This window comes from Orcinus orca, chromosome 6 (assembly GCF_937001465.1).
Source record: "Orcinus orca chromosome 6, mOrcOrc1.1, whole genome shotgun sequence".
Classification (NCBI taxonomy): Eukaryota; Metazoa; Chordata; class Mammalia; order Artiodactyla; family Delphinidae; genus Orcinus; species Orcinus orca.
In genome coordinates, this window is record NC_064564.1 from 36,802,340 (window position 1) to 36,819,243 (window position 16,904).

Here is a 16,904-nt window from a genome sequence, read left to right on the forward strand (position 1 = left end):
CTACTAGTGAATCTCTCAAAATAGTTAGAGCAGGGAATTCCCTGGCCGTCCAGTGGTTAGGACTCGGGGCACTTTCACTGCTGTGGGCCAGTCTGTGGTCGGGGAACTAAGATCTGACCAAAATTTAAAAAAAAAAAAGTAGTTAGAGTGGTGATTCTGGCTGCCTAGGGGGCAGTAGCAAATCAAAGAGAGATGGGATGTCCTGGGGCAGGGATGGGGTATTATCAAAGCTACGGAAAGCACTAGAATCTTGGTTTCTTCAGACTGCAGTGTTTTCACATTAAATCAAGTAGTCATAATATAAAAGTAAAATAAAAAGGGGAGGAGTGGGGCTAGAGTATGGTGAATTTCCTCCAAGAGCAATTAAAAATAATCAACTTCTTTCTGTCTAAAAATGATGTTGCTCCCTCTCATTTCTTCCAATATGTTATTATTTTGTCCACACAGTATACTGAGTAGAGTTTCTGTCATATCAACAGAAAATCATTCTGTGAAAAGTTTGAAACAGGGCTACTACTTTGGATTTAAAGTAGGAACAAAAAGTGCTGATTTCTTTCTCAGGTCTGTCTAAATCTGATTGTGTATTTGGATCCCCTTCTTCACCTAGCCCTTTGAGACCAACTGGCACATTTGTTCAGGTAAACCTAGCTCAGGCCTGAGCAGGAAACCCTCCCATCCTCTGTCTCTCCTGCAAACACGTACTGAGTGCTAGCAGCTCTGTGCCAGGTGCTCGGAGGTGCTGGGCTGCCCCAGGCCCTGTCTCCATCCTCGTGGCTCCTCTGCTCTGCCCGAGGCACAGGTTGTGATGAGCTTGCTGTGCACCAGCTCACCGGGTGTGCTTTAAGGGGTCCTGCAGATGTGTCTTGCTTGTTGATTAACTTGCAAAGTTCTGCCACCCACATGCCTAATTTCAGCTCTCCTTGGATTTAGTTACAGTTTTCAGGCTGTTTCGGATGCTGTTCCTTTCGACTTTGTAAACCAGTCTATTTCGTTTTTTAGGCAGTGCTTTTACATGAAGACCAAAAGAAACAAAAAACATCTATATTTTTGAGTCCCCAGTCAGGTATGTGGGTTTGAAAAAAAAAAAATGTGTGTTATTTTATTTACTGCATAGTGTACCACATGCCTTTTGAGGCACTTCCTTTGAATAAGTGGTTTTAACAGGGATTGGACATCAGAATCACTTGGGGAACTTTTAAAAATACAGCTACCCTGACCCCACCTTCATTTCTTTTTTTTTCCTTTTTGCGGTACGTGGGCCTCTCACTGTTGTGGCCTCTCCCGTTGCGGAGTACAGGCTCCAGACGCGCAGGCTCAGCAGCCATGGCTCACGGGCCCAGCCGCTCCGCGGCATGTGGGATCCTCCCGGACCGGGGCACGAACCCGTGTCCCCTGCATCGGCAGGCGGACTCTCAACCACTGCGCCACCAGGGAAGCCCAACCTTCATTTCTTAAATCAGATGCTTCAGGGGCTAGGCTTAGGCCTGTGTATTTTTTAAATGTTCTAGGTGATTCTTATACCATCCTTGAGTAGGAACCATAGTCTAGTTATTTGTTCCTCTTCTATACTTTTTGTTTCTGCTTTGAAATTGCCACTGTCTTGTCAGCAGTGTATTCTCATGGAGATTATTTACCATGCACCAAAGTAAGGAAAGAAAGTAATCATTGACCTGAACACTCTCTCTCTCAGCTGCGTCATTTATTCATTCCTTCAACAAATATTTATTAAGCCACACCTCCCACCCACCCGCCCCCTCTAAGTTCAGGGTGTGGGCCTAAACACTGAAGATACAGCAGTGAATCAGCAAAGCCCCTTCTCTCATTTACTCTGCATTCTTGTCAGAAGAGAGACAAATATTTCACGTGGGACAGATGCTAAGAAATATAAAGCAGGAAAAGGGAAAGAGAATGTTGGGAGGGAGGAGGCCTCTCTGATAGAGTAACATTTAAGCAGAGAATCAAGTGAAAGAAAGAGGCAAGCCAAGAGGAAATTGGAGTTAGACTCTTACAACAGAGCTGAGAACAGTTTTGTCCTGAGTGGGTGACACTAAGTGGGATGAGGGTGAGGAGGGTTGGTTGGAGGGGAGGTCAAGGGTATACAAGTGTGGGTCATGCAGCTCCTTCAGCAATGGTAGGGATGGGATTTTTATCTCTACATGAGATGGGCAACTGTTGGAAGGTTTTAAGCAAAGGAGTGGTATTATCTGAATTGTTTTAAAAGGTTCATTATGCCGTGAGGAGGCAAGGGTGAAAATTCAAACCAACAGGGAGGCTCCTGCTACAGTTTAGGGGAGAGTGGAGGACGGCTTAGATGTAGGTAGAAGGGGTGGAGGAAGTGAGGACTGCTAATGTTCTGGAGACTTTAAAGGTAGCGCCAACATGATCTGTTGATGGGTTAGATGATAAAGCATGACAGAAAATCATGAGATTTTGAGAATCAGAGCAGACATTGTGACTTTTGCTCTGAGCAGCTAGAAGAATGGAGTTTGAATTTCCTGTGCCGGGGAACCGTCAGGGAGAACAGATTATGGGGAGAAATAGAGTTCGGTTAAGAGACCTGCTAGATATTGGGTAGAGATGTTGAGTAGCCAAGTAGATATAGGAGCCTGGCATTTAGAGCAAAATCCAGGCTGCAGATACAAATTTGAGCATGCTCAGTGTATAACAGATGGTAGTTAAGTCCTGGGTCTGACTGCGATCACTTAGAAAAGAGAAAAAGCATGTAGAGGCTCAGGCAAAATAAACCAAGGAGACACAGGAAAAATGGTTCATGGGGAAGAAGAAGCAGCAAGTTGGGTCCCGGAGTCCAAATGGAGAAAGTGCCTCAAAGAGGGAGAATTGACTTCATGCAAATTGCTGCTCATAGGTCTGTGCACCAAAGACTGAGAATTCAGCATTTTATTTGGCAACACAGAAGTCACTCACTGTGACTTTGAAAAGAGCCATTTCTTTGGAGTGGAGGGCAGAAAAACCTGATTGTAGAGAGTTGTGGTGAGAAGTGCTAGAAGAACTGTAGGCTGCTTAACTTCAGCTGTGGGTTAGTGCCAGGTGGGGTTAGTGCCCCATCCCCACCCAGGCCCCAGGCCTAAGGAAAGATGCTAAAAGGGAGGGGGAAATGGGAGGCTGTGAAGGCCTTCTCTTTCTCTTTCTTTCTCTCTCTCTAATCTTCAATAAAGTAGAGTTAAAGGAGGAACATTCTATAAGCAAATAGAGCATGTGTACTCTTTTTAACTTGATTGTATAGTTGATGAGAAAAGTTAAGTTTTTGAAATTTTAAAGCTTCATTGATATAACCTGACATTTTTATATATAATGTAAAACAAGCCACATATTTTATGCTCAGCTTTTACATATTGTGTCTTATTGCTAATGTGCAAAGAATGTTTGCTTTTAGATTGGAGAGGTGCCTGTGTTAGTTTACAGAGTATGAAGAGGCTAATCTGTATCTACCATCAGGTGTCGTTTTCTGAGAGATAGCGCTCTCAGAGCCTCAGCAGCCTCCAGAGTCCCACCGTAGAGAGAACTCTTCCCAGCTTTCACCAAACCAGGCTGAAATAAGCCAGGGCACAGTGATCTCACCCTGGGAAAGCTGAGAGCTCCAGGCAAAGAGTATTTGGTTGTTTCTACTTTGAATGTTAACAAGAGAAAAATTAATTGAATTATTAAATTATTTAAGTACTTCCGTTTCTGTCAGTACCACGATGAATTATCTCCAGTATATAAAATGATCTACATAGAAGTAGGCATTTATTTTTATGATATGCAAATTTTACAGTTGGGTTTTTTTTTAATGATTGGAAAAAACATTTGAAATGGCATCAAATCTCTTTACAATCAAAATTTAAAAGGCCTGAGTATTGAGGTTGGTATGCAGAGTGAGGTAGAACAACTCAAAGAGAAACAGAAATCTTCAGAGAATTGCCACCCTTACCCAAAAGGGGAATATGGTGTCCATGAAAGGTAAAGACATAGGAGACTGTAAGAACAGGCGAGAGCAGCTCTTTCCTGGGAAGGTCTTGTAATTGCTGTCAGTGGAATGCATGGACTTAAAAATAAGAAAAGTTCTACTGGGAAAACACTCAAAATGAAATTGTGTGAAAAGAGAATGGGGCCTATCGTGAGAGGATTTGATTGACAATGGCAGCAGCCATGAAAGATGGATGAGATTGACAGGCTGCCTCTGAAAGCTACTTCAACAGATGAAAGTGTCTGGGAAACAGACTCCACTGCAGTTTGTGGGATTGTTTCCCGTAGATCCTCTGAGAGTTTGAGGATCACAAGGTTACCAGATGTAAGCAAGGCAAAAGAGCGTTGTTTTTACAAGCTTCAGCCTTGAACAGGCATTTCCAGAACATTTTACATAAGAAAATACTGATCCTTGCTTAGTTGAGATATTTGTTTTGCCAAGGATAAGGTGTTTCTGAATATCGGCTTTGCCATCAGATTGCATGGTGTGATTTCTAGCTTTGTGATCTTATCCTCCACTTCCTTCAGTTTCCTCATCTGTTACAAGGGGATAATAGCACTACTATCACTTGCCTGGTACGGCTGTTGAGAAACCCTCATAAAAGCACTTAGAACAGTAGCTGCATGCAGCGAGGGCGGAGGTTGACAGGGGGTGCTGATGGGGTTGGTATTCCCGCAGGGCATCTGTCGGCATTGCTTCTGCTAAAGGCTTTACACATCTTGAGAGTAAAACTTTATAATTGTATAATTTTTTAAGTGGGGGAGAAATACAGATATTAGACATATGCCTAGAAATGGCATTACCAATTGACAGTAAGTTAGGATTTCAATAAATTTTCTTCTGAGTAAAAGACTTACATATTTATAAATCTTTTGAATAACTGTAAAACTTTATTTTTTTCCTGTAGTAAGTTTATTACAATAAATAGGTTTACTTTATACCAGAAAAGAAAAGAAAACATAGGTGGTTAAAATTTATCCTTTCCAATAAATTAAACTTCAAGTTTAATTTATTGACAACTGTTAATACTGTCAAATTTACCCATGGTAAATTTATACAAGTTATCTATGTTGTTATAGATGTGAAATATGTCTCAACTGTAAGTAGTATTAAGTTTCCAAAAAGCTCTTCCTTTTCACAGGCTTATTTATCTGTGATGCACGGGTAGTTTCCTAACAAGAGCCTGCTGGTGTGGACAGCCCCTGCTCTCACACATCAGTTATATTGACCTTAGAAGAAATGAGCTGCTCTGAGCTCCAGATGTCACATTTATAAAATTGGCAGTAGCACCATCTGTGTCATCGGGTGCTGAGAAGATTAAAGCACCCATTCAGTAGTAAGCACTCAACCAAGTTCTCTTTTCCTCTCCTGATACCTCCCTCCATTCCTTTCCACTAAGCTACGTATAGTTCTTCACTCTCAAATGTGATAGTAGTAGATAGAAAATTCCATGAATTTCCTTGATCTTCATTGTTTCCTCCCTCCTGCACATACACACAGCCAACACAGTGCCTTAGATATTCAGTAAGTTTGGAAGAATAATCAAGAATACGAGTGTTAAAATCAGACTTACTTGAGTCTGAAATCCAGCTCAGTCATTTACTAGCTGCATTACCTCTGTCGAGTTATCGAACCTCTCAGTGCCTCAGTTTCCTTGTCGATAAATTGGGGCTGATATCTCACAGGGCAATTGTAAGGATTAATTTCATATATGTAAAGCCCTTAACACAGCATCTGGCACACATCACTCAATAAATTATTACTACTCTTATTACTGTGGTTAACGCAAAGTCTCCAACCATGCTGTACTTCTCTCTAACTTCTAGGACGAATATATAATGGAAATTTTTAACAAAACAGGAGTATGTGGAGATTGGAGAACCATAGTCATAAACTGTTCAGTATGAGAATCTCAGAAAACTAACATTTTTCTATTTCTTAATCCTCTACCGTTTTTGCAAAGAAAATTACTTTTCCAAAGAAACTACCTCTGTCTCTTCGTTTATTCCATTTTAATCCCAGGATTTGAAATCTTAAAAATTGGAGATACTGTAAGAGATTGGTGGATATCTTTTCTCCTTCATGATGATGTATACTTTTTTCCTTAACCAGAATGTTAAAGCCTACTTATTAAAAACAAAAACACAGTTCTCTTTATGATAGTAAATTTAAAATAATAGAAGCACTTTTTAGAAACCATATGGGGAGATCTTAGTATCAGTGAATATAGATCATTCTTTTTCATACCCTTCTTGATATTCCAGTATATGAATATACATTATTTATTTAACCATTCCTTATTAATGAGCTAGCTCTTTTCAAACATTTGTTATGTCAGTGTCTTCAAAACTTTTTTGCTCGCATACTCTCCCCCAAAATGTTGAACCACCAATGTATCTCCTTGTATGTGTTTAAGTTTATATCTCCATTTTTCATCATAATTGCAAAACATGTAATTTCTGGAGGTTTTTTGTAAATATTGGCATTTTAAAAACAAAACTTTTAAATCAAGCTTAAATGTATCAAATGAAATGTAAATATTATTGCAGAAATTTTACATCTTTTTTTTTTCCGCCTTGAATTCTTTTGTTTCACTTCCATGGAATTTTATCTTAAGATGGTACCTTTTAATCATATATATTTCAAGCATTTTATTGACCAGCCTATCATACTTATCTGCAACAGAAGTGTTTATATAGATTGAATTTTTTTATATAAATTGAATTTTTAAGCTTTTTATTAAATCTCAAAGTGTAAACATTTCTTCTAAATTATTTTTATAGTTATAAGAATAATATAATTAGCCAAAACAAATGTTACAAATTTTGATTAAAAATTGCTTTTTATGTTTACTTACTGAAAATGACTGTCCTTTATTTAGATGGGATTTTTTTCCCCATGCATTCATTCAACTTTGGATCAGTACTACTTACTGCAGGACTGAAACAGTGAATCATTTCTGTTCCTAATCTTTTTGTTTTTATACTTGGTAAACATTGAGAAAACTCATTAGTCTTTATGATAGCAAATTAAAAGTAATAAGAAATACCTTTAGGAGTCTGGGAAGGGAAGATGTATTACAACAGTGCCACTCAGTTATTTTCATTCCTTTTTAATTAACTGACCAAAAATCACATAATAATGCATCATCAGAAATTATTTTGATGGTCATCAGCTATCAGTGTAATTTTATGAAAGCTAAAAATTTGGGTTTTTATTAGAGGCATTCACATTTTATCACAGATACCAGCATTCTGTGTGCCTCCCTGCCTCCCAAAGTTTTTTTTTCACCCTGGGGCAATGTACCACATTAAGAGGTGGATGGTTAGAAGGTATGCCTCTCTGTCTTGTGAAAGGGGAAAGAAAAAGTGGTGTGATTCCTGAGAACCAGCCCAAAGCCTGGGCCACAAAGGCATTCTCAGAAAGAACTCAGAAATTGAAGCACTGTGGTCAGCTCTCTGATTGCCCAAGGAATACGTTAAGCACTTGTCCTGTTAAGCTATTCAGGAATACAAGTACCCAAGGTTGAAGACCACTGTTTAAACATTATAATGTATATTTGCATGTTTGTCTAGTTATTTCCTCAGGATAAATACCCATTTAGGAGGATAATAGGTTTAAAGGTATGCATGTTTCGACAGAGATACAATTAATGCCGTGTTGTGATTGTTGACAATCTCAGAGAGTCATTCACAAACTTTCCATACCCTCACTCCATTAGGGTAGTCCTTTTTTGCCAGTCTGCTTGAAGTTCTACTATTACCATTAAACACTAACATTTCCCATGTTCTCATTTGTATTTCTTCATGTTATATCTTTGTATTTTCGTTGAGGATTCATTTTTGTCTTTAGTTCTTTCTACTTAGAAATTCATTCATGCTTTGTCAAATGAGTTACAGTAGGCTTCGCCACTACCACCAGTTTATTATTCTTTCAGCCTCATTTATGATTTATTTTGCCATACATAACATTTGTTTGTTTGTTTTAGTAGTTTGATCTAGCCAGCTTTAGGGTAGTTTCAAGTCATGCTTACACAATTTTAAGAATTTCATGTTCTTCCCCCAGATTACATAAAAATTCATATTTTATTTCTAGCAGTTTTATCTTTTTTTGTGGCCGCACCATGCGGTATGTGGGTTCTTAGTTCCCAACCAGGGATCGAATATGTGCCCCCTGCACTGGAAGTGTGGAGACTTAACCACTGGACTGCCAGGGAAGTCCCATAGTTTTATCTTTTTACATGTGAATTTTTTATATGAAGTTTCTTCAGGTATGATGAGATTTTGTGTATATATATATATATATATATATATATATATATATATAGGACTACATGTTTAAGTGATGCAGTAATAAAACTGTAAGTACTATTCTTAGAAAAGAATGGTTTCTTAACATTTTGGGGAAAAATTTTTTTAAAGGTACAGATAATATAACAACTACCCATCTACTAGAGAATTGGCGTTATTTTTTCACATTTTCTTTTCAATCATTTGTTAATAAAAGGTTAAGATGGTGACTACCCCAGGCCCATTCTGTCTGTCATGTCCCCCTCCATCCCAGAGGATCCATTATTATGACTTCAGGTACCAGTTCTTTTTAAGCCCTTACTTATGTATCCTTTAATATACGTATCCTTGGTGAATATTTAAATTTAAATGACATATCACACTGTATAATAAGAATGTTCTACAACCTGCTTTTTTATATCTATTTAACGAAATTACTTTGAAATTTATATATGTTGTTGTATATAGATTTAGCCTCTTTCTTTACAGTATTGCATCATACAAATACAGAATATTTTATGTAGCCATTACCTAGTACGTGAACATTTAGATTACCTCTGATTTTTTCCTATTATAAACAGTGTTGTAATGATCATTCTTGTGTGAGTCTTCTTGAGCATGTTTTAGAGATTCTATAGGGTTTGAGTACCTAGAAGTCAAATTGTTGGGTCATAGCGCATTTTCATATGTGCATATGTGCCTTTTCGGTTTAGTTAGATATTGTCGTATACCCTCTCATTGGTTGAAACAATTATCACTCCCATCAGCAGTTTTTATTCTTACAAATCTGATGAGTGAGAAATACTTTGGTGTTGTTCTAATGGGTATTTTTTTGACTCTGGTGATGCTAAGCACCTTTTTCTATGTTAACTGGCCAGTTGGAGTTCCTCTTCTATAAATGGTCTGTTCAGATCATTTGCCCGTTTTCCTGTTGCATTATCATTTCCTTAATAATTTACAAGCGTTCTTCATTCTGAATACTGAGCATTTATTATTATATACTTCCTTAATATCTTCCTCCAGTATGTCTTGTCTTTTACCTTGTATCTATTGCCACTTCAGTTTTTAATTTTGAGATAATCAGATGATTGGTTTTCCCTGATTAGTTTTCATGGACATGTGATTCATGATTTTAGGGTTATCTTTCAGAAATTCTTCCCTAGCCTGAGGTTATAAAGATATACAACTGTATTTTTTTCTATTAGCTTTAAAACCTTATTTTTCCTATTTAGATCTTTAATCCATCCGAAGTGTGTGTAGAATATGAGGTGCAGTGATCTAAATTTTTGTCCTTCAAGTGAAAAGCCTGTCCTCAATACTTTGTGCAGTTCAGAATATCAAAGATGTGTATTTTTGACCAGTAGACACTCCGTGGTATAAATATGGTATTTATACACAAGCAGAGTACTTTGAATCTTCCTGACATAGCACTCATTTTTCACTGTGAGTTGACTATCTAGATGTCCTGCTTCGAAAAGTTTGCTTTTGGGGGGCATAAGTTTATATTTGCATACTTAATATTTTGGCTTTGGACATTTTAGAAAGTATAGTTTAAGCAAAATGAAAATAAAAGCCATTTATACTTGTCCCGTTCTAGAGCATTAACTATTGTTTAGGTTTTGGAGGTAAAATCTTCCCAGCTTTTTACATCAGTGTAATGATAATAGTTAGCATTTATTGAGTACTTTCTATGTGCCAGTTTCAGTTGCTTTACATGTATTAATTAATTTAATCATCACAATAACTCCAAGGGGGTAGGTGTTATTGCCCTTATTTTACAGATAAGGAAAATGAAGCGCCAAATAGCTGATTGGTAGGGTTTTTCCTTTTTTAATTTTTAGTTTTAATGGAAATATTATTCATGTGGTTTTATAAACTGCTTTTTTCATGTTATTAATTATCCTCTGCATACCTAATAATCCTATTTTGTTCATGATATACTTAGTCATATCACAAGTTCTGGACATTTGAGTTGTTTGCATACTTAAGTTATTGTAAGGTTTGTATGAATATTCCTTTACCAAAATTTCTACCCACTTCCCTGTCCTTCTGCTTTTCCTTCAAACAATTTGGTGGTTAGGAATTGGTATCTTGTTTGCATTTCTTTGATTACCCATTGATATTGAATATTTTTTTGTGCTGTCTTTTTCTCTTTCATATATTGCTTTTTCTTTCACCAGCTATCTATTGGTGTTCATCTTTTCTCTATTGATTTGTAACTTCTTTAGTACTAAGCATAGAAAGCCTTTTTCATAAATAAAATATAATGTGATGTACTTAGGAAACTGTTTCCCCACCCCAAGATTGTATAAATAGCCACTACTTCTTATACTTTGACTCTCTTATATTTAATTCTATAATTCATTTGGAATTAGGTGGGGAGGAAAAGTATGATGTGAGGGAGGAAACTTATCTAACCCTTTTCTTCCAAAATTACTTATTTGACACAATACCAGTTATTGAACAATCCATACTTTCCCCCATTGATTTGAAATGTATATAATCAATGTGTATAACCTTTGTTATATACTACTTTCTTACAAGTAATCACTTAAGAATTTCTCAGTTTTCTTGCTTCGTTGATCTATTTGTTTAGACTCCAGAACAGAACTTATTAACTGTTCTGTGGTATGCATTTAATTAGCAGTCTTTATTTCTGTCCTTTACCTGTAAATATAATAAATTTCCTTTTTTTCTTTTAAATCAATGACTTATGGCTACAATATCACCATTCACAGCTTCGTGTCGTCAGAGTAATGACGCAAGATATATATTTCTGACCAAAGTATTCTTTGCAATCTATTCTGTTTGGTTGCAGATGCAGAGCAGAGCCTTTAAAAGTTCACCTGGCCTTCTGTACCAATATGTAAATAGTGAGCATGCAAATGTATTAAAATGATGTCACTCTAGCAACTCGTCTGCATTTAGAAAGAATGTGACGAGGCTTATGTTTAATAGATAATGTTCTATATATACCTTTTTACAATATATCTAGCCAAATTACTTGATTGAAAACAAGTGACCAGTATGAAAAGTTTCTGTGAATAATTAACAATAAGAAGTAACTGTATGGCGTTTACGATAAAGTGAGGCTTGTTTCATTTATGTTGGGTTTTGTTTTTTCCCCTCCTCTAGGTAGCCTTTCCAGTAAATATATGACTCAGGGAAAAGCCTCAGCGAAGAGGACCCAGCAGGAATCATGAGGGAAGGAAAATGCCGCACTCTAAATGGCCACTCAGGCGTTCCTATTCACTTTGAAAATTAGGTTCATTTCACAGGACACAGCAGCATAGATCAGGCTTCAACTTAACATTTAAGGGAAATGTCCGATTTTTTTTTTTAACTTAATGAAATTGTTAATGAGGAAAAAAAATTTTTATATAGTCTTACCTACTACAAATCCCTGTAGATTTAAGGATTTTAATAGAAAGCCATGATGTATGTATTGAAGACAGGTTTAAAAAAAAAATGTAATTATGGGCCAGTATTCAGGAATACAATTTCATGCTTTTTAATTCTTTCAAAGCACACTAAAATTGGTGTGATGAACTCCAAGTAAATTAATCCTTTTTTTCCCTTATAAATCCTTTTTGTTTGTTTGTTTTGAAGAGGGGAAATTATATTTATTGTTGTTGACTGAATCCTTGTGTGAAAGCGTGTCAAATATGTGTGAACTGCCACTACTGTATTTACGATTTACAAACCTTACTTTATTGATATTTGTAGAAGAAGTGATAACGTGAACATGAGTACCTATTTATGTGAGCCTTCCGTGGATGAGCAGTGCCACTGAGGGGCTTTTAGTTTTCTTCCCTCTCTAATTTTAAGTAAGTTGACATATAACTACTACGGTCATAAAAATGAAGTAAGGAAAACAAGAGTCCTGTTTGCTGCTAAAAACATTTTCAAAGGAAAAATGACAAAAGTAATTTTTACTTTTTATGATATTCAGAAATTAGGGTGGAGGACTTTTAAAATCCCTGATTATTAAAGAGGCTATCTCTGCCAATCATGAGTTTGATTGGTCTGACTGGAGCCCTCCTGGAACTGTTTCTCTAATTCACAAGCCCTTCAGAAGTAGTACATGGTCTAAACTATGCCTCGGTTTATTTATCATTTTGAAATAAAATCACATTTTCAACCTGTAACTTTATCCATATTACTTTCCACTGAGAGTCCTACATTTCCTGAGGAAACTAGGTCAAGGATTAAGGGCAGTACAGATCTGCTCCTCTTTATCCCGTGTTCCCTTTACATGTGCTCATTCGATCTGGTGTTTATTGACACCCGACGCCTGCCAAGTCCTGAGAGTGTGCCAGTAAGAGGCACAGATTTATGGGGGGTGAATGCATAGGAAGGGCTGCAGGGGGTGCTTGCTGGGCAAATGTTCCCAGATAGAAGAGGGCTCAGAAAGTAGCACACCTTGTGTGCCCTTCTTTTAAACAAATTACTTGGAGTCGTTTTCCAGCTAAAAAAGAACCATATCAAAATTAACTTTAGAGGGGAGTTCCCTTTGGCTTAGTGGTTAGGATTCGGGGCTTTCACTGCTGTAGCCCAGGTTCAGTCCCTGGCCAGGGAACTGAGATACTGCAAGCCACGCGGGGCAGCGAAAAAAAGAAAAAAAAAATGAACTTTAGAGTAGGGAAGTTGTGGTAGAAAGAATTAGGCATTATTCCTTACTCAGTTTTGAATGAACAGAAACTCATGAATTAACAAGTGAATTAAGCACCCTGGGCTAAAACTGCTCTACCTGACTTTCCTCCGCTGCTCCTCTTTTCTTCTCTTGCCTTCGTACATGACAGTCGACTGGACACGTAATTCTTGTCACTTTCTTTGGAAAGACTGTTGATGGCATTCTGTTGTCTTCTGGCATAGTAACGAGATTGGGGCCAACCTGATTTTTGTTCCCTTATAGGTTTTATTTTTCTGCTTGGATGCTTCTGTGTTTATTTCTCCCTGTAACTTTTGTATCAGTGACATTTGTCTGAAACAAAAGTGAATCCAATGTCTCTCCCCACCTAAGGTTTTTTTTTTTTAATTTGAGAGAATATCTATATTCATAATTTTAGTTCTCAAAAATACTTTTGTCTATTCTCAAATGCCTCTCCCTATCATCTCTTTCCTTTCTGGTTAGGAAAGCTTGTCAAGTTTAACCTCCACGTGACTGGCTTGATTTTTAGTGTCATCCTGCTGTTTGCTCTTTCTAACATGAGGTTTGTTATTGCACTTGTAACTTTCTTGAACTTACCTAACCCACCACCTTCCTTTTTCTCTTATTCTTTTAGTTTGTTCTTACTATCTTCCTTTTCATAGAAACCATATTTTCATATATCCTTTGAAGAATGTTGAAAGTTTCCTACATTTTATTCTGATTTCTAAAGTAGATTCTGCCTAATATTTGATAGCTTTTTGATTTTCAGTTCGTCACACTGAATCAGTGGGACAGTGACTAGTATTTGCCAGCAGACCTGGATAATGTATTGCCCTTGGTTCTCTTCACTCCCTTTACTTGGATGCTGGTCACAGCCCCTTCTCAGCACCCCAGCTGGGGGACAGGAACATCTGCTCCATGCTGAGTCCAGTTTCCAGGGTGTGGCTATCTTGCAGATGCAGCTGGTCTGTCTCTTACAAGCTGCAAAACTGCCCCACCACCAGGGTCCTCCCTTCCTCTTTCTCTCAAGAACAAAAATATGAAATCCATTTTTTATACCCCCAATCTACACTTTTTAATCCCTTGCTCAGTGTGTACAGTAGCAGGAATGTGCACACTTAGAGATGTTATTAAATGTTCTCAGATAACTTCAGTTTATTCAAATATATGTGTGTGTGTATATATATATATATATATATATATATATATATATATATTACCCTAGTGGAAAAAATCCTGGGTAGATAAGTCAGTAGGGTTCAGTATTACGGCAAAACAAAATGTTGAAAAGCAAACAGAATTTAACAAACCTCCCTAAAATTGCAAAGATGTGCTCGGTACTTCTTTTTCTTTGAAAGCAGGCTTGTTTGGACAGCAGCAGTCAAGAATTTAGCACACTTTCCACTGAGTGGAATTCTAGGCTTAATTAGATTCTGGCTCTGCCATTATTCCAGCTGAGAGTGTGGCAAATCCCTCTGACCTTTTAGCAGTTCATTTTCCTTGCCTGTAAAATGGAAACCATACCTGCCCTTGCACAGTAGTGAGGATCAAGTGCGGTCTTACTAAGAAAACACTTTTTTAAATGTCTAGAACCCTGAAATTAAATCCTGAAGTGCAGTGTTGAACATTCCCCTATTGTAAGTTTTTAACCTATTAGTGGAAATCTAGAAGTGGTTACAGCTTGGGACCACTTCAACAGTCTCCACACCCGCCTAACTTCAATACCACACAACAGCTGCTGCTCTGAGATAAAGGAGCACACATTTTTTATATAGTCATGAAGACACTTTCTTCTAACATGCCAGTTTCTTTCAGGGATCTGCACCATTTTCAAGTAACATTAGGTATGCCTGATCCACTGACAAGCAGATTATGTGGCTGAGCACATACATGCAAAACAGCCAACAAGTTAAAAACTGAGTAGTGTGTATTAAATAGAGGAAAGAAAGCTATTAGTCATACACAGGATCCTCAATCAGAAAATTCAGGACTGGATTTTTTAAATAGTGTCTAAGGCACTATACTAAAGGGCTTGAGTTTAAGCATCATTTATAAAATAGCCATGCCAACGCTCCTCTGTGTGGCTTAAAGTAGTGAGGCTCCAATGAGATAATGTGCTCAAGGGTTCTTCTGAAACCTGAACAGTGCTACGCAACTGTATAACATTTTTTCAATAATTGATAAAAATACATGGCATCTTTTTTTTACATTTTTATTAATAAACTTTATTTTTTAGAGCAGGTTTAGGTTCACAGCAAAATTGAGCAGAAAGTAGAGAGTTCCCTTATGGCCCCTGCAGCACACCAACCTCCACCACTGTCCACATCCTGTACCGGAGTGGGACATTTGTTACAATCCATGAACCTACATGGGCACATCATTGTCACCTGGAGTCCACTGTTTACATTAAGATTCATTCTTGGTGTAGCACATTCTGTGGCTTTGGACAAATGTATAATGACATTGTATCATATGAAGTATTTTCAAAATTCATGGCATCTTTGAATATCTATTACCAATTAGCACCGTTTATGGAGTGCTGCTGTGTGCTGTGCAGTCTTCCAAGAGCTTTTCATTTAATCTTCATATCTTTAGGAGACAAGGCATGAGAAGGAACGTGATCACCCACCTAGTCACAGATCACCACCTAGTCAAATCACCCACCTAGTTAAAGATGAAACCAAGAGACGATTCCACACTACCTCGCCTAATCCCACAGTTTCTTCCGTGCACAGCGGGGCTTGGAAAACAACTATTCTCTTACTGTCAATGCGATCGCGTCTAAGTAGCAGAGAGAAAATTACTTAACTAATTCTGAACTATCCAATCCTGTAGGCTCTAGAGGATGAAAGATAAACTGGGTTCTAATAAACACTTCACACTCCGCGCGTGGCGGGGAGCGAGAGGAAGCCCTCGCCCAGCCCAGCCCAGCATTTTAAAATAAAAATAAAAAACACTTCACTGATTAGTTCTTTCCACGTCAAAACACTGAGCAAGAATCTATCCTCCCCAGCAAGACCCCACACAACCTCCTCCTTCCTTTTTCCCTTTAGCATTTAGAAATGCCGCCTTTCTTTTTTTTTTTTTTTTGGTACGCGGGCCTCTCACTGTTGTGGCCTCTCCCGTTGCGGAGCACAGGGTCCGGACGCGCAGGCTCAGCGGCCATGGCTCACGGGCCCAGCCGCTCCACGGCATGTGGGATCTTCCCAGACCGGGGCACGAACCCGTGTTCCCTGCATCGGCAGGCGGACTCTCAACCACTGCGCCACCAGGGAAGCCCGATATGCCGCCTTTCTTGATGTTCTCCTCCCATCTGCTGCCCCTACTGCACTTCTCTCCTACCAGGATCTCCAATTCTTCCTTGGACCTTCCGTTTACCAGGCTTCCTGTGTACGCCTTGGGTATAGTGCTGGCTGCACAATGCCTGGGGCTCAGGAATGTTTGCCGAATTAAAGGACAGAAGTCCCTGAGCAGCCACAAGATCTGACAAGCAACAGGTATTCCATCAAGCTATCGACTGGTACTTGCTATAAAAGTATTCCCCGAGCTGCCCAGTCACATCTTACAGTAAAGCTGGATTCCAACCTAAAGCAAACATTGTGTTAGTACCATATTTCAACATCCCAACATCCTAAGCAGCTTGGGGAAAGGCAGGGGAGAGAAGGAGGATGTTTACTAAGAATCTGCGGTAATTCTACGCTCTTAAGAACTGCCAAGCTGGACCAAAAAGGAAGACGGAAACGTATGTAGCTGTCCGGGCCTCGAATCCATTCTGCCCTTGTGAACCGCACCTACGGCCGGTAGACCCCTCTGAGTTCTTAAGCGGCGGGGCAGCACCTTGCCCAGAAGTCAGGGCGTGGAACGGCGCGCCTCCAGAGTCCACAAGTCCGAGTTCATTCCATGTGCCCCAGTCCGGCTTGAGTCAGCGCGCGTGGATCTGCCGCAGAGCTACGACCTTGCCCTCGACCCCTGTGTCCCGCGTCACATGACCACGGCC

General features: G+C 38.6%; 1 protein-coding gene across 11 annotated transcripts in view; it reads left to right on the top strand.

Moving 5' to 3' along the window:
- The window catches only part of TUT7 (terminal uridylyl transferase 7), a 67,438-nt gene extending 55,034 nt beyond the window's left edge, over positions 1-12,404 (top strand). For 3 of the 11 annotated variants that reach the window (XM_033411383.2, XM_049710896.1, XM_033411382.2), the window contains exons 27-29: positions 562-638; positions 1,000-1,063; positions 11,392-12,404. In XM_033411383.2, the coding sequence (XP_033267274.1) occupies positions 562-638; positions 1,000-1,063; positions 11,392-11,459 (209 nt within the window). In that variant the 3' untranslated portion in view covers positions 11,460-12,404. Of the gene's footprint in view, positions 1-561; positions 918-999; positions 1,064-5,108; positions 6,820-8,473; positions 11,022-11,391 lie in introns of those variants that run through there. The other 8 variants (XM_004283045.4, XM_033411389.2, XM_033411386.2 and 5 more) reach the window with 7 other exon arrangements.
- The last annotated feature ends 4,500 nt before the right edge of the window (positions 12,405-16,904 follow it).